This window comes from Anthonomus grandis, chromosome 16 (assembly GCF_022605725.1).
Source record: "Anthonomus grandis grandis chromosome 16, icAntGran1.3, whole genome shotgun sequence".
In the NCBI taxonomy this organism is placed as follows: Eukaryota; Metazoa; Arthropoda; class Insecta; order Coleoptera; family Curculionidae; genus Anthonomus; species Anthonomus grandis.
The window spans coordinates 6,927,182-6,945,341 of record NC_065561.1 but is presented as its reverse complement, the minus strand read 5'-3'; the positions used below and the strand labels follow the sequence as shown (position 1 = coordinate 6,945,341).

At 35.3% G+C, this 18,160-nt stretch overlaps 1 protein-coding gene and 1 long non-coding RNA gene across 2 annotated transcripts in view; one reads left to right on the top strand and one right to left on the bottom strand.

Annotated features, from left to right (window-relative positions):
• The window catches only part of LOC126745629 (MFS-type transporter SLC18B1-like), a 77,695-nt gene that overhangs the window by 49,856 nt on the left and 9,679 nt on the right, over window positions 1-18,160 (top strand). Inside the window, exons 4-7 of the mRNA XM_050453560.1 lie at window positions 1,509-1,692; window positions 1,764-2,070; window positions 9,392-9,487; window positions 15,240-15,539. Coding sequence (XP_050309517.1) covers window positions 1,509-1,692; window positions 1,764-2,070; window positions 9,392-9,487; window positions 15,240-15,539 — 887 coding nt within the window. The remainder of the gene's footprint in view (window positions 1-1,508; window positions 1,693-1,763; window positions 2,071-9,391; window positions 9,488-15,239; window positions 15,540-18,160) is intronic.
• LOC126745630 (uncharacterized) lies at window positions 3,515-4,997 on the bottom strand. The gene is made up of 2 exons (XR_007663620.1): window positions 4,863-4,997; window positions 3,515-4,698 (listed from the first exon to the last, which is right to left on the bottom strand). It is a non-coding gene; the product is annotated as an uncharacterized LOC126745630 (long non-coding RNA).

Genomic DNA, 18,160 nt, shown 5'->3' with positions numbered 1-18,160 from the left:
AGAATTTTGTGAGAGACTTATGGACTTGTGTCATGCTAATCCACAATTTTTAAAAAAAATTGTATTTTCTGATGAGGCAACGTTTTGTCTTCATGGTAGTGTAAATCGGCAAAACTGCCGATATTGGGCTACTGAAAATCCGCACTGGATGATGGAGTGCCACAGCCAAGTCCCTCAAAAAGTAAATGTTTGGGCGGGGGTGATTGAAAACAGGGTTATAGGGCCCTTTTTCTTTGAAGGATACTTGAATGGTGAGAGGTATTTAGAGTTTTTAGAAAATGACTTGGTTCCATGCCTTGCCACTTTATACCCCGATCCAGAAGACCCGGATATATTAGATAATTCCTTATGGTATCAGCAAGATGGAGCTCCAGCCCATTACACTCGTCCCGTGCGCCAGTACCTGGATACCGTTTTCCCTGGACGTTGGATTGGTCGGAGGGGTGCAATTGAATGGCCGGCCAGATCGCCGGATCTGACTCCTTTAGATTTTTTTTTGTGGGGGTATCTTAAGTCCAAAGTTTATGTTAATCGGCCAAACAACATTGAAGACTTAAAAATTAGAATAACGGAAGAAATAAGATTAATAGAACCTTCTGTTATCGATAACGTTTTACAAGAATTTCAGCATCGACTGGGATATTGCCAAGAGGTTCGTGGCAGCCATTTTCAACACTTAATCAATTAATTAAAATATTTTTATGTATTCTTGCTTGATATAAATAACTCTTTTAAAAATAGCCTTTTATTGTGTTCAATCGTCAACGGTCGAGTTTAGGTATAGGACATGGTACATGAAATGTACTTAGAATTTGATGTAGAACCTAAATCTAAAATAAAAAATAAGTGTTTACATTTAAAAAAATTACGTTAAAGACCGTAACTTATTTTTGGGCCACCCTGTATACATAAAATTATAGTAGGAAAACCCGCAGTTAAAAATAAAAATCGACATGTCCGAGCGTTTTTTTTTTGAACACACCCCTGAATTTTAAATGAATTTATTCCAACCTTTACGTTCGCACTGTATATATATATATATATATATATATATCATATCAATAGTATCATTAGGCATTATGCTGAAACAAAAAAAATTGGTCCATCTCACCTCCCTCGTCGTGTGCAACAACTGAACAGTTGAACTTGGCTTTCGCACTTCAAGTTCTTTAAGGCACTAATGCACTTACTTGCAGCCCAAAGAAGTAAAAAAGGACGAAAAACTTACCTAGGTGCCTTAAAAACACAAATATATAAATTTAAATATAATTTTAACCACAATAAAATTAATTTTTCTTAAAAATCAACTATAAAAACACTTGAAACTGTGTGGTCTTAGTAATGTCCCAACGGAAACTAATCGACAAGCAGTCAGACGGAGCGGTGATGCTGTTGTTTGCAAATTATTACAGATGGTCGGACTATCCTCTTGGCCCATCTAACCTCCCTTTACCCTATTGCTAATTGAAGATCTTTGATAAAAAAAAATATTACCTTTACTATTTTAGGCCTCCTTAGAAACGTTCTTTGGTCTCGGATTAATAGTAGGCCCGACTGTTGGTGGCGCCTTATTTCAAGCAGGAGGTTATACTTTGCCATTCGCTGTTATGGGTTCGGCACTATTTGCTTCGGCTATCCTCACCGCCTTAGTTTTACCAAAGCATGAATATGGCACAGACAAAGAAAAAGGACGTAAGTCAATATAATATTCTTATTTTTATAAGCCAAAACAGAATTTAATCTAATTGTTATCAATTGTTTAGCGTCAGTATTAAAAGTCTTAAAGATCCCAGGAGTACTGTTAGCAACTGCTAGCATAATAGTAACAAGTACCTCAATAAGTTTCCTCCAAGCCACTTTGGAGCCACATCTTCGCGGATTTAATCTGCAACCAATCATTTTGGGACTAATGTTTGTGATCAATGGAGGAGTTTACGCAATAACTACTCCAGCGTGGGGTTGGATATGCGATCGTTTTGGTTCTTCGAAGATTGTTATTATTACAGGTACCTTTTTCGTGGCTGCCGGATTTTCTCTAATTGGACCAGCTCCGTTCGTACCTTTGCCAACGTAAGTAATTCTTGTAATATTTAATGTATTTTATAAGCAAAACAATGCTGTAAATAAAAAATTCGCTTTTTATTCACAGTGAAATTAGATATTAGTAGTTTTAAGTGTAGTTAACTCAACAGTTTAAATACTATCAATAAAAAGACCATAAAAACTTCAAATTATTTTGACCATTTCGAATATCGATCCAATTCATAGTTAAATTGCTAACTGCAGAAAGGAAACATGTACATTTTTCTGATAAATCAATGGTGACATATACAGGGTGCGTTATTAATATTGCACGAAAATGTAAGGGCGTATTCCTTGGGCCAAAATATCTAGAAAAAATTGTATAAATTGATGTTCGAAAATGCTTATAAAATGTCGAAAATAATTAACAAAAATAAAGTAAACTTCAAAAAAATTTGATAATTTTCATTTAATTTTTGTTGTCAAGAAAACCATATCTGTCTATGCATCGTCACAAAGAACGCAAGAAAAAAAGTCGATTATTGATCAAAATTTAAATACACTCTACGTTCAAGTTTTTGCTATTGATCTTGTTGCATTTTTGTAATCATTTCCAGTAGGGTAAAGTCGGGTGAGATGGCCACCGTTTTCAATAATAGGCGCCTGTGAATCTTTGGTGAGGGATATGTCTTACGATTATTTTTTTTATTATTATTAGTATAGAAAAAAGCTACATGTGGCCATCTCTCCCTGTTTGATGGATTGGCCAATGCAGTGAGGGAGAGACGGCCACCGTCTAAAAAAGAAAATAAAATGGAAAACATCTGAAATTAACACATTATTCATAGGATTAATAAAAAAGATAGTCATTAGCAAGTATTTTGCTTCTTTTGAAACGCAGATTGACCACAATTTTGGCAAGTATTTATATAATGAGAGCAATTTTCATGAAACCACTTTCACTGCAACCAATCTTCCTTTTTTCGGGTGTTGTTGTAGCTTTCTCCCGCACATTCCGTATCATCCACTTCGGAAAGGGTATCGCTTTCCTCTTCATACTAAATTTCTATGTCCTCCCTATCATCAGAGCTAGGTGAAGCTGAGCGTTTTCTCTTTTGAACATTCGTCTTTCCTCGAATTTTCTTTTTTGTGGGGTCGTTGAGTTTTTTATTTTTTTTTGCGGACCGCTCTCTCACAGTTGCAATATGTTTAGGAGAGGTTAAAAGGGTAGCAACCTTGTTTGCTCGTTTTTTTGCAGAAACAACTAGTTTGGGTGTGGGATTAATCTGATCAAGAAGTTTTCCAGGTGTCAAATCTGGAAGAGTTGTTCCTTCCACTGGAGTTGTACATCGAGGAGGTTCTGATGTGTCAGCACGGCTACAGGATGGCACTGCATCATCCATCATATTGATTGGGCGTCTAACTTCTTGTGTTTCTTCCGCCTTATTTTCTTGAGAAATGGAATGTTGACTGTTTGTTACTTGTGTGAGTATTTCCTGGCGTCCTGTGGTTTCGCTGTTTATTATTCGATCAGAAACTATGTATGCATAATCCGGTATGGAATCGGGGTTAAATGGAAATATGCCAGTGGCTCTGAAGCCGGACATTGCATTTCCATCGGTCGCTGACTTTCCCCAGCTTTTCATTAGAACTTCACCAAATTGAAGACGCCCTAATTTCCTTCCCGGGTGACTGTGCATCCATTCTCTATAAGTTTGATAGTAGAATGACTTCAAAGACTTAAAAAAAGCTCTATCGAGAGGTTGCAAATAATGAGTGGTATGCGGTGGTAGGCACAACAAAACGACATTATTTGCCTCAGCTGTTTCTAGAAGTTCAACACAGGAACAATGAGATGCATGCCCATCAAGAATTAGTAATATCTTCTCCTCTTCACTTTTACGAAGCAAGAAGTGGTTTTTGAAACAATCCAAAAAAATGTTAGTAGTAACATAGGCTGATTTGACGTTGATGTTGAGACATGACAATATGTGAGCCAGGCGGCATTGAATCGGTCCACTCACTCTTCAAATTTTTGCCTTTAAATATGCAGACTGGTGGCAGAAAAACACCCTCTACATTACAGCATGCGATGCACGAGATTGTCTCACCCTCTCACCAAGGTTTCTCGAAAAGATTATTTTCTTCCAGTATTTTTTGCAGAAGTTTGAAATAATTTCCTACATCTAAACGGTTCATGCCCTTACCTCGCTCTAGGGATACACCTTCTGCCTTGCGAATGGACAAATCGAGGTGTCTTCTTAAAAAAGACCTAAACCAATCAGAACCGGCAGCTCCCTTTTCTTTATTGAACTTATGATTGATCTGTAGACTCTCCGCGAAATCGTACGCAAGTTTTCGGACATCGGGTACCGTCATTGGAAAACCATATTTTTGCGCATTTTTAATATGTTGAACCAATTTGTTTTCATTTTCCTCACCCAACATGCTATCCGGTCCCATTTTACCAGTTGTGGACACATTATTTTTTATTTTCCTTTTAAGGGTTTTTCTAGGAATTCCATAGTTTTTTGAAGCGCCATTGACAGAACAACCATTTCTGACATCTTTAATTGCCCGTCTGAGATTTTCTTTAGCATAATTTCCACGATTTGAGTTTTTCCTTTTATAGTTCATTGGCATTTTTCCGCAGCAAACACTGGAAACGAGGTCAAACTGCAAAAAAAAAACACGTTAAGACATATGGTCATCTATCCCTACTGTTAGGTGGCCATCACTCCCGAATACTAGGGAGAGATGGCCAAGGTGATAATCAAAAACCCCTGCACATTAATACATTTTTTTTGTGGTTAGAATTATCTAATGAACATTCTACTCACCTAATATGTTGAATTCGGCAGTCATTTTTCGCCCATACATTCACAGTAGAAGGTAACACAGATATATCATAAAATTTCACCGGGACGTGATATTGTTTTTATTATTACGGCGGTCAAATTCGACCTCGCGGTGAACATATACACACTGGCTGTGCTGATGCATAAATGATTATTGGCGGAGAGGGCTGGCAGCGCCATCGCATGGCGCGTTCTTCAAGTTTTAACCGTTGGCCATCTCTACCGGCTGGCCATCTCACCCGACTTTACCCTAAATAAAATATTAGTTTGTTAAATGCTAGTAGGTGACCCATATCTGTATTGTGTAAGTTCACATTGACTTTTCTATAGGTTGACAGGATTTAAAATTTTCATTTCAAATGAATTATAGTAATAGATAAATTTTGTGTATGGTATTGCCAACGGCAATGCCTACGAAGGCAAGGCGTATTTATGAAGAAAGATTCTCGAATCGTGCTATTTTATATAGTCAAAAGTTTATTTGCCTCCATCAGCGACTCAGTGAACATGGAAGTTTCCAGAAATTGACCGCTACCAATGAACGACCTCGTACAGTTGCAACTGTAGAATCGGACGAGGCGGTGTTAAACCAAATTGAGGAGGACCCTACAACAAGTACAAACAAAATTGCTACAAAGTCTTCAGAGTAGTGAAGAGAGAACTCTTATCCACTTATAGCGAGTGCAAGCATTTTTACCAGGTAATTTTCCCCCAAAGGCTCGCATTTTGTCGATGGCTACAACAAAAAATATGACAAGAACCCTTAGTTCCTGGTAAGAATACTACTCATAGAGAAGCAAATTTCTGAAAAAACGCAACTAAAAATTTTCACAAAAATGAAATACGGGCATACGAAAATCTGCATGGAGTTATTGAAAGTCGGCACCAGCAAGAATTTTTGGTTAATGTATGGGTGGGAATTATTGGAGATAACTTGATTGGTTCATTTTTTTGCTAGAACGATTAACTGGAGATGTTTCGCATTTTATTATCGGCATTTTCTCGAAGAGGAACTTCGAAGAGAATTAGAAGAAGTTCTCCTTGGCTAAGATATCAAATGTATTTTATGCATGATGGTGCTCCAGTGACTTTAACTTAATTGCTCGAGAATATTTAGATAGAAAAAATCGCAATTGCTGGATATAGGCCACCGGAGTCACAACTGTGGCCTCCGCGATCTTCCGATTTAAACTCATTAGACTTTTTTCCTCTGGGGTTTGCACGGTGCACTTTTTATTTTTTTTAGCTTCTATTTCTAGTTTGTTTTTTTACATCGTGTTAATCACTTTTTCTTTTTGTAAAAATCCTTGATTTTATAAGAACTAAATTGAATAAATAAAATGGTTTTTTTTATTGTTGTATTTAAAACTTAAAATGTAATACGTGGTGCCCTCTATTAGTAATATTAAAACTATCAAAAAATGAAGCAACTTAGAAAATCTCCCTATATCTAATTACATTTGGTTATTCTGGTTTTTAAATTTTAAGTTTTTTAAATTTACTTTTAAATTATTTAGAAAAATGAAATTAAAATTTCAACGCAGTGTATCTCTGCAGGGATTCATTTTTAGACATAGGTTTAAAGAAAGTTTTTTTTAATATTTTGATCCAAAGAATACGCCCTTAAATTTTCATGCAATGCTCAGTCTGTATTGATTCCAATGATGTAAATTAATCATTTACTAACGAAACGGGACATCCGGCATAGTTATGCCCATTCCTGTAAAGCGATTTAATTACTATAGAAAGAGGATATAACCCGGAGAAGTAACCTTTATGCGGCAAAATCCCACGCAATCCGATGCAATTGCTTGCATAAAATCTGCATAGGACCCTAAAATTAACATGTGAAACTTCAAAAATAGTAGCCTTAAAAACATGAGAAAATATTTTACAAAGACTAGGAATCAAGCTTACTTCAAGATGTTAGAGGGTCTTTTACACTACCGCTTAAAAGTATTTGCCCACATTCATCAACATGTCCGCCTCGATTTTTAATAACAGCTTCACAGAGTTTCGGTAGTCTTCTAATTAATTTGTCCAAAGTTTCCTGAGGTATCTTGTGCCACTCTTCTTGGATGATCCTCCACAAGTCTTCTTTTGATGTGGGGCATGATTTTCGCACTTGTCTATCCAGTTCATCCCACAGTAATTCGATAGGATTGAGGTCCGGTGATTGCGAAGGCCATACCATAACTTTCAGAAGATGTTGCCTTTGTAATTGACCTACATATTGCTTGCACAATTTCGACGTGTGCTTGGGGTCATTGTCATGTTGAAAGATGAAGTTTTCCCCAATTATTCGAGTACCAGAAGGAAGCGCATTGTCACTTCGAAACAACCCCACACCATCACCGAACCACCACCGTGTTTAACTGAGGCCTTTTAAAAGGGTTTTAGCCATTTTAAAGAATGTTAAAAAACCAGCAAAGAAACGGTGACAATGGTCAATAAGCAAGCGAAATTATTTACCAATGTTACACAAAATCAATTCTTGAAGACTGAAACGCATCCTTGAACGGGTTGCATTTTATAAGGTCGTTTGTTTGCACTTTTAAAAATTTTTAGCACAGATTTATGATGAATAGAGTTTTCGCGAGCTACTCTTCTGGCTGCAGTTACCGGATTTTCTTCCATCGCTAACAATACATTTAATTGGGTGTTTTCATCGATTTTAGAAGACCTTTGTCTTGAAACATCCCTCACGTGCCCATCTTCTCGAAATCTGCTTTCGATTTTACTAACCGTACCTTGGTTAATAGGTAGAAAATCTAGATATTTCTGCCTAAATAAGTGGACAACCTCTAGCCTGCTGAGTACAACTTCTGTCCCCATAACCAACCATCATTAAGATTTCAATCTTGTGGATTCGGATAAATAAGGCATTTTTTCAATATAAGTTAACTTATTTAACAACTGGTTGAAATTCACTTTAACAGTGACACTACAACAATGTCAGGTAATGTCTCGATACCAATAAAATAAGCAAACACGCCAAAAATTTACCAACACAAAATATTTCGAGACTTTTAATAATTTAATGGTTTTTTTTTTCGTATTTCTCCTTTAGATAATCACAAAAGTATCTTGAAATGTGAAAATAAATAAACAAAAATCGACGGGTCCCAGGAATTTTGCGAGATAAATTTTGATTAGTTTTAACTGAATTTATTTCAGTTAAAGTCACCACACTGTATAGTGTATTAGAGTAATTCTTCACATGGCTAGTGTTGCCATAAGATAACCATGAGCTCGAATCCTAACCTCGAGAAATTGAACTTGTTAACCTGAAGACCACACCATTTGGAAAAAAAGCCAAAATGCAATTTCTGGTTACCTCTTCGATGGATAATCTCACGTAGGCCCAGTTTTACAAGAATTAATAATACAACGTTGCCCCGCTTAGATTTAAGTTGCACCGAGTATGGAAATGAATGTAATCTCAAAAAGCAAATCATTCAAATTACAGGAAACACAATGAACAGCCGCCCGATATCAAAAATGCTAATACGTAAAAAGTTCATGTTAATATAAAAATCACGTTATTCAGAGAGGGAGAGAAAAACAACCTGATTCCTGTAAATTGCTTAAAATTCAAAACGAAGGATAGCTAACGCCATCTAGGAGTTCTTGTTTTTTTACAATGCCATTAATCAACTTTACACTAGATGTCGCGATCAGTACTATTTTCATACAATATTAAATTATAAAAGCATAAAAACGCTACAATATACTTAAACAGCATTAACTTTGCCTGTGTACAGTACTGATGTACTAACTTGTGTACAGTACGGTGTGTCAGTACATCAGATAAAATTGTATATAAACAACCGAACAACAGATGTTTATCCTTCTCTAATTATTGGAATATTGTATCAAGGTAAAAAATGAGTTCTAGTTTAGAAAGTTAAGTGGACATTACAAAAAAAAATGAAAAAAAGATATTGGTAATAGTGATGAATATAAAAGAAATATTATAAAGAAGGCAAAAGTAAACTCAGCATGTAATTTATTCCGGCAAAGTTATTCCTGCAAAAGTGGTTGCTGGTGATCAATGATAAGTTGTAGATACATTTTGAAAACGATATTGCTAAAACTTGTGTTTTTCTGGTAGTTGATTTAAAAAATGTTTAATCCCTTTGAGTAAAGAGGAAAAACAAGGAATGCTTGATTTTTTTTGTATTTGCATTTACAAAGACTCTTAGTTTGCCACGAGAGGAGAAATGCAATATGCCGAACATCTCAGCCTTCTGTACGTTTAATGTAAATCGAATTCTAATTACTAAAGGGTATTGTAGGAAAAACGTTTTTATTTTAACTGATCACTTAAATATGTTACTGAAATGATTTACATTAGTTTTCACACTCAAGAGCTAAGTTAGCCATGTGTGTATATCACTTTTATATGCCATTTAAAGATTTATATAAGTACAACACATTTTTATTTGAACACCATTGTATGCTGCTGTTATTAGGGCATTTATTCACGTTTTTAATTTTGTGTCTTGCAGGATATTCTGGCTAACTATTGTTGGATTAGTTCTTCATGGTCTGGGAATGGGCGCTCAGCTAGTTGCTTCATTTGGAGACGCCCTTAAAACTTCAATGTAAGTATTATTTCCAAGCTTATAACAAATATATACCAAATATTTACTTAGGGAGTCCTAAGACCTCTGTGCGCTATGAAGCAATGTAACTAAGTGTAATAAGAATCATTTTTTTCCACTTGTTTAAAGTTACAATTTATAAGAACCTATGCTACTCGAGTATCACGAGTAGCGCCAGTGCTACGAAGGTGTCTTTAAATATTTTTCTTAAAGTTCTGCGAGTTGAAAGAAGTGCTTTGGAATTTGATTCTTCGGACTCGCACTTCTCCATAAAAAGCACTGTCGATAAAGTGACGTTCTAAGAGTCTGCAAATGCACTAGATATTATATGAGTTGCATCTGTCTATCGAGAAGATCTTGCGTGTATGCCTCTAAGTAGAATGATATGGGCCAGTCAACAAAGTCAACCAGTCCTTCTATGCGACAGAATGTCTAAGCTTCAGTTATCTCTGGAACTTTTATAAGACGTTCTGAATGGATTCAAGTAGCTTTAAAGGGTGTTGGGGTGCAGAGCTCCATATATGAGAGCAACACTCAAGTGATAAATGGATCTGTGCCTTGTTAAGCGTTAAAGGCTGTTGTGCTGTATCGTTTTAATACAGCAATGGCTGAAGCCATCTGGTTGGGCAAGTTGAAGGAAGACACCATGTTCTGTAATTAGCAAAGCTGTAAATTATATTAGAAGTCTTGTCGAGAAGGACATTGATATAATTATAAAAGAAAGAAGGTAGAACGAAAGAAAGTGGAAAGAAGGAAGTTATTTTTTTAGAAGCATTATTCGCAAAGAGACTTAAATATATGACCAAAGGGAGGAGAAAATAAACTCAAAGTCCAAGTCTCATAAATCAAGAGATTATATAGTATAGATGTATTTATCAATGACAACCTGATGAACAGGTTTTTGAGGAAGCTTCCACGACAAGCAACGAGAGTGAGGGTAAAATAGGTTTTCATGCCAGACCCTATGGAATGCCTTTGAAATATCTAAGGCGATTGCATGGGATTCACCATGTTTCAGACCAACAGACCGCCTGTAGAAATATGTTTTCAAAAGCTATACTGACAGTCACTAATAGTGTTAGTGGATTCCAGGTATTTCAGAGTTTACTAGATGAGAAGTTTCTCCATTACCTTGGTGATTACCAGGACTAAAGTAATCGAGCGGTAATTCATGGGCACTGTCTTTTTTCCTTCTTTGGGTACCAATTGAATCTGCGCAAGTTTACAGTATCGAGGGAAGATACCTCTTCTGGAAGAAAGAGAAAACAGTTTGCACAGCGGTGATGTTAGTACGATCGCATATTTTTTTAATACTACTGGCAATAGGCATCAGGACCGGTGGCCTTGTGTTCAAGCTTTTGAGACCTTTCTTAAGATCTGTGAGGGAAGACTATCTCTGACATTGAAGAAACCTTTCTTGGCAAAGTCAATGGTGGTGTTTTGCCTTGAGTGTACAGTAGAGATTGATGCGAATATCTGACCCAGCAAGTCTGCCTTTTTTATTGCGGTCATTGCAATGAAACCATCTTTACTAGTTAATGATGGAATTTTTGACCTACAGAAACCTTGACCAACTGCTTTTGCTAGAGACCAAAATAATTTTGACCCATTTGGGGAATTAAGAAGTTCTTCCTCACTCTCTTATTATATTTTTCATTACAGGTATCGATCGTCTGCTTGCACGCATTTCTCAAGGCAAAAAAGTTGACGCGATTTGCAGGGCCTTGGTCTTGGCACCATTTGCGAGAAGCAGCATTTTTGTTGTTGACTGATTGTCTTGGTGCAACTGTTATCGAACCACATACCTTCTGAAATCTCTTTCGCACATTTAAGGTTTATTGGTCTTGAAACCGACCTCATTTTAAGGAAACGAAAAGAGAAACTGTTTTAAATGTCTCCAGTTGGCTGATCTATAATGCCAAACTTTACGCAGCATAGGCGAATCCTGAGTTTTTATATCTAGTTTACTTGTTTCGGTTATTAATTTATGATCTGATGTTTCTAATGGTGAAGTTATATTATATGTGTGCAGTACTATTGTAGGAGTCAGGATCCGTCGAAAGATGAATCCAAAGAAACGGATTCAGAAGGCTAGCAGGTAAGCTTAGGCCGTAACTAATCGTAAAGTCCTTTGCTCGACTTTCCCCATCGTTACGAATACGTTAACCAGTTGACAATGTGGATGTTAAAGCCTCCCGCAATAATTTCTGCACTTGAAGGGCTTGCTCCCACTGTCGATTTTATCAACCAAGTTAGTGAAAAGCCTTCTATATTGTGTAACTCTTGGTGGCCTGTAGATGAAGCAGAAATACTTTTTGGATTTTTCAGTTGTTATTTTGAACCTCATAGTATCGAACATTCGTGGTTCCATAGCTTCTTGCCGCTAGCTAAATATATCGCTTCTAATGAAGACAGCGAGTCCGACGTTGTGCCTAATCGGGTGTGGAGGTCGTATCCGAGATACGACAGGATACTACATATGGACCTTGGTTGTTTCCAAGTTCACTTTCATTTCTACTAGTCTCTACTATTGGTCCACGGCGGTCATGTTCAGACCGCTTGTATTACATAGATTTACTAGCCTTCACCCGGAAATCCACGGGAGACTATAGACTATATCCGGAATATTTTGATCCAGAAGAGGCCAATATGCTATTTTTTTCCTTCCTTATCCTGGAAACTGGACACAGTGTGGCGAAATTTAAGTCCCTTCCCCCAATTCACGTGCGATGTGGAGGAGGGCCACATCTGACACATCTATGCATATATTTTATTTACTAATTTCTATTATTTAAATTTTTATTTTCGAATAGTATATTATTTCATACATATAAAGGGTGTGTCAAAAATCAATGATAAGCAGAAAATGGGCAGTAGATCAGCTGCTCAGGGATTTAAAAAAAATATTTAAAAATTCTATTATTTTTCAAATTATAGACATACATAGAAAACTAAAAAAAATAGACACCTTCTGTTGATCTTTTTAGTACTGTGGTTACAAATTTTTGAATTTCTTGCCAATTTTTTTTAGTGCAATCCTGTATAACTCTTCGATAAATTACAAAATTAAATTCAAACATAACTGTTTACATTTTTAAGAAATTATCAAATTTTTGCTCACCTTGTGTTGAAAATTGTGTCTTTTGACCATCATTTCCCAACTTTAACTAGCTGTCCTGGAAAGAAAAATTACTCCATTTTTTGGCAATAGATTTCAAAAGTTGGCGTATCTAATCTAGATTTGTAAATGGTAAGATACTTGCTAGATTATTGGTTCAATAGAGGTATTTATTTTAGTACATAATCAAATGTACCCCGCTACTCTAAGCTAAGTTAATAAGTTGTAGAATTACAATAAATAAATAAAAAAAAATCAAAATAAGGGAAATCAAACTTTAAATAGAGTCACTACAAATGCTCAAATTGTATGCCCTCATTCCTATTACACATTCTACACCTTTTTAGAAAAGATCGCGTTATTAATCGGGTAAATCTTCCATTGCCATTGTTGATCTGTTCGGCGGCTGCCTGGATTTTTCGGCGCAGTTCAGCTAATATACGATTGTTGTAGACTGTCTATTATTACTCCCCAATAAAAGAAATCCAAAGGATTTAAATCGGGTGAACGTGGCGGCCACGCCATTGTTCCACCCAGCCCTATCCCCCTGTTTGGGTATTCCCTGTCCAGAAATTCCCTTACTGGACAAGCAGGGTAGGCCGGGCAGTTATCTTGTTGAAACCACATGTTTCGGTAAATATTAATTGGCACATGTAGTAAGTCTGGTAAATGATTTTCCAAGAAATCTAGGTAAACTTCGGCGTTCAAATTTTCCCGCAACTCGAATGGTCCAATAACTCTATGATTAAGTATTCCTGTCCACACATTTACTTTAAACTGGTATTGTGACCGGTCCTCTCGATGTAAATGTGGATTTGCCACATGCCACTCATGTATGTTGTGGAGATGTATGTATCTATCTTTTTTAAAAGTCGATTCTTCTTTCCAAGAATCGCGGATCTTCTCTATGTCTTTGCAACATTATTTGACAAAATTCAGGTCTTGCTGGGTAGTCTCGAGGTAATAAACTTTGTACTCGTACGTGGTAGGGATGTAACTGTTTTTTTTTCGGCCTTGTAGGACAAGCGGAGTCTGCCTGCACCCTCCAATTGATTTGAGAATCGCCCCTTGAGAAGTAATCGATGCACATTTAGAAATACTCTGTAATCTTCATTTGGATACCTTTAACCATACAGTCTAACGGTAACATTAGCATTGCATCGACATTCTCCATAGATAAAATGCATGTTAGCATATTCCCGCGTAGTATAACGATCTGGCATAATTTTTTTATTAACTAAACAATCACACAGTTATCGATAGTCCAGAAAAGAGCGAAAATCCAAATCAAGTCCAATAAATCAAGCCAAATTGACGAAAAATCCCAAAAAAGCCAAAATAAATAAAACACGTTATCAACTCGAATACAGAAAGATGCGTAGGAAACAACAGGTTAGCAAGTACTGCAGTAGCAAACGTCTTAATTAATGACGTAAGTTGCGTCACTATCTGTCTTACTTAACCTGTAGGGGCACAGTCTAACAAAAATTGAATCACAGTCTAACAAAAATTGTTGAAATCTATATACTTTGGTAGGGGTATTTGTAAATAGGAAATACACGTACAGGTAGATAGGGCGGGGAAGAAGAATAGCCTGGCGCCATGTTAATCCAATTTACATAAGTTAGTTAAATTTACCTACTTTACATGGAACAACAATTAATAAAAAGTGTACACTAATCCAATTTAAAACATCGTATTAAGAATTAAAACAGACAATTTGATCATTAGTTGCGACTTATGTAAAGTTTTATTTTACTTATTTCGACTGTACAATTATTAACTTAGCTTAGAGTAAGGGCGTACAATTAACTATGTACTAAAAAAAAACACCCTATTGTACGAATAATCTAGCAAGTATTCTACTATTTTGAAATCTAGAATAGATACGCCAACTTGAAATCACTTGCCAAACAGTGAAGTAAGTTTCTTTTCTAGGACAGTTAGTTAAAGTTGGGAAATGATAGTCAAAAGACACAATTTTCTTAAAAATGTGAAAAGTGGTGTTTGAATGAAGAAGTTTCTTTATTTGTTGGACATTAAAAACTTCAAGTAGTTGAGAGCACCAAGAGTTTAGGTTTGACACTTAATTCACAGCTACATTTTAGTGATCACATATTAAATAATCTTAAAAAGTCTTATTGTACTCTAAAAACCATGTATTTTTATAGACATTACATAGATCTGAATATTAAACGTGAGCTATGCGATCCTCTCGTGTTGTCAAATTTTAAACATTATGATGTGGTTTATGGACCTTGTCTGGATGGTTAAGACTCAAAAATGGTTAAGACTCTTAAAATTAATAAAATATCGCAGTCCTCCCTACCTATACAACAAAATTACATTTCGGACAGAATTCACTACTAAAATTTAAGAATTAAATCTTTAACTATTTCTAAATGCAAAAATCAGGGTTATCATAAAAAAGAAGTTCAAAAATGTGTAACCACAGTACTAAAAAGATGAACAGGGGGTGTCAATTTTTTTCGGTTTTCTATGAATGCCTATAATTTTAAAAGTAGTAGTATAATTTATTTACAGGCTATTGCCCGTTTTCCGCTTATCGTTGATTTTTGTGACATCCTATATATTATAATATATTTTATAAATTGTAGCTCTTATTCTTTTTAGAGCATATGGATTCCCGAACAACCTAGAAACATATGCCCTAGTATCAGGACTCTGGACTAGTTCATTTGCTCTTGGTGCATTTATCGGCCCATCCATAGCTGGTATTCTTTATGATACTGTGGGATTTAGATACGCTTCTTTATTTATCGTGGTAATTCATTTGATTGTTGGTATAGCGACAGTCATATTCCTGGGGGTTGCTAAGCCACCACCGAGTTACGTGGAAATTAAAGACGAGAAGATTTCTGATGAAGACTACGGGGGTTCTGAATCTCAGGCCATAGAAAACCCTGGAAAAAGGTACGTAATATATAAATATTATTAACTAGTATTAACATATTATATTAAAAATATGATAGTAAAGAATTTTTACAAATGATTTAACTATGCCATTGTCTTAAAAACTTTTGGTCCGCTGTATAGTTTCTTACAGAATGTGAGGACATTAATGGAAAATATACATAATATAATGACGTGCTATCTATGTAAAATAATTTAAATGGAAATTTGTTATACGAAGTAATAATGTTAAAACTTTTGATATGTATATTTTAGAAAGCAAAAAAATAATAATTTGAAACAGTTTGAAGAAAATTATTATGGTTTTTTTTAAAAAGAGTCAAATATTAGTCGTTAAACCAATTAAATAATCAAACTGTTGTCTGACTATAATGACTTGAATGACATGATAAAGAGGTGCTAAAAATGTAGTACTTTCCCTAAAAACGAATTTCAAAGTTTCTAATTCTGATTACCTAATTCCTACTACATAATAGATCACTGTATTATTTTTTTTCATCAGGCACGACCATCTGTATCACTTCTTTCAATAATTTATCATGGTCATCGTCAGTAAGGTCTTAAAGGATTATTCAACTGATTATATGTTTTCAATTTTAGTAGCTTTCTGATTGAATCAAATGGGGGTAGTGGGAGAGAAAACACATATTTATTTTTATTTTATTATTCGTAATATTACACATAGTGTTTTACAAGTCAATATAAACGGTAATATAAAAAATGCAATTTCATGATTTAAAAGTTAAGTATTAACTAAAATAATAAATAAAAATTATATACGCACATATGCAGTAAGATTCTAAAGTTTATACATAATTAAAATCTACAGACACTCAATTTAAAAATACTTATAATAGACACACAATATTTATAAAACAGTTATTATTTAGGTACTCTTCAAATGAATAAAAAGACTTTTTTAAAAAATAATTTTTAATTTTTTTAATAAAAGCCTATTCATTAAGTTCCCTAACCTGCGATGGTAACACATTATAGAAACAAATTCCATGATAAACAGTTCCTCTGCAGGTTCTCCCAAGACTGCGAAATTCCGGCAAAATATTCAGACTGTTTCGAGTTGAATACTGATGTATATTACTGTGTGTTAAATATGATGGTAGATTATTTTTTATAAAAGTCAAACATTGCAAGATGAATAAACATAGAAAAGTGAGGATGCGAAGTTCAGAATAACAGTATCGACAACCGTCACGGTGCCCCAAGCCAGTCATAGCTCTTATGCATCTGCGCTATAAACCAGATGTCTTCTCCCCATGAGTGGAGTGACCCCAGTTCAGCACAGCAACTAACGAAGCTAAAGTAACCATGATAAGCCAACAACAAAACTTCCCTTGATACAGAGCTGGATAGATTTCTTATTAGAAAGGTTATTTTTGATAACTTTGATGCCAGCTGAATAATTTGGTTTTTCCAAGTGAGACCAGAGTACACCCAAGAACTTAACAGATTCATCCTGTGGCAGATCTATTTGAGAGTTTCGAAGTGAAAAATTTAGATGCTGTGTTTTTGAAGCATTAAGGTTTAGTTTGTTTGCTACAAACCATTCCCTCATTTTACTCTCTATTTCCTCTGTAATGGCGATTTTCTGTTTTGCCGCGTGATGATGCTGGAGTAGAGTAGTGCCATCAGCAAACATGATCAGCTTATGCTCATGTGCCCGGTCTGTAAAATAAGGCAAGTCATTTACATAAATAAGGAATAATAGTGGGCCTAGAACGGATCCTTGTGGTACTCCATGATATCTGTTTGTCAGATACACTAGCATTGTATGACACATATTGGAGTCGGCCATACAGGTATGATCTGACAAAGGCAATGCTCTCTGAATAAAAGTTGTAGTAACAGAACTTGCTTAATAAAATTTTATAAGATACATAGTCAAAGGCCTTTGTCAGGTCCAAAAATGAAGCATAGGTGTCAAAACCCATTTACAGACCCCTTGATGAAAAATCCACTAAACTCTCAATAGCCAATGCAGTTGACCTGCTACTCCTGAAACCAAACTGACCCTGCACAAGGAGATTGTTATTTTCAAAATATTGGTACATTTGATCCTTCATGAGTGATTCCAGAATCTTTGAGAAAATTGGCAACAGTGATATTGGGCGATAGTTTGACACATCATTAACTAACCTTTGTTTTTATATATTGGTATCACTTTAGCCACCTTATAGGATGTAGGAAAAATGTTTTCTTTTATGCAGGCATTTAAGAGATTTGTCAATCGATAAATGATAATATTTTTAATTGTTTTAATAAGTTTAACGTTAAGATCAAAAGGCTCTTTTTATTTTTAAGAGAGTTTATTTTATCTCTAACCACATTGAAAGTCACCTCATGAAATTTAAAAGAGTCAGTGGTGAATCTACCAGGAGTTAAAAATTTGGAAAAATTGTTTGTGGGTGTAGGTAATTCTGAGACTATACTTTCTGCAATGTTAACAAAAAAGGTATTGAAAATTTGAGCAGTTTGATTTTTTGAAGAAATAGATGTAGCATTTTTTAAACTAATTAAACTCCACATTGCTGTCTGCTTGTGTTCCGAGCTCCTAATAAAGTTGTCATTTGCAGCTTTTTTGGCTTTGCACAGCTCTCCCCGAT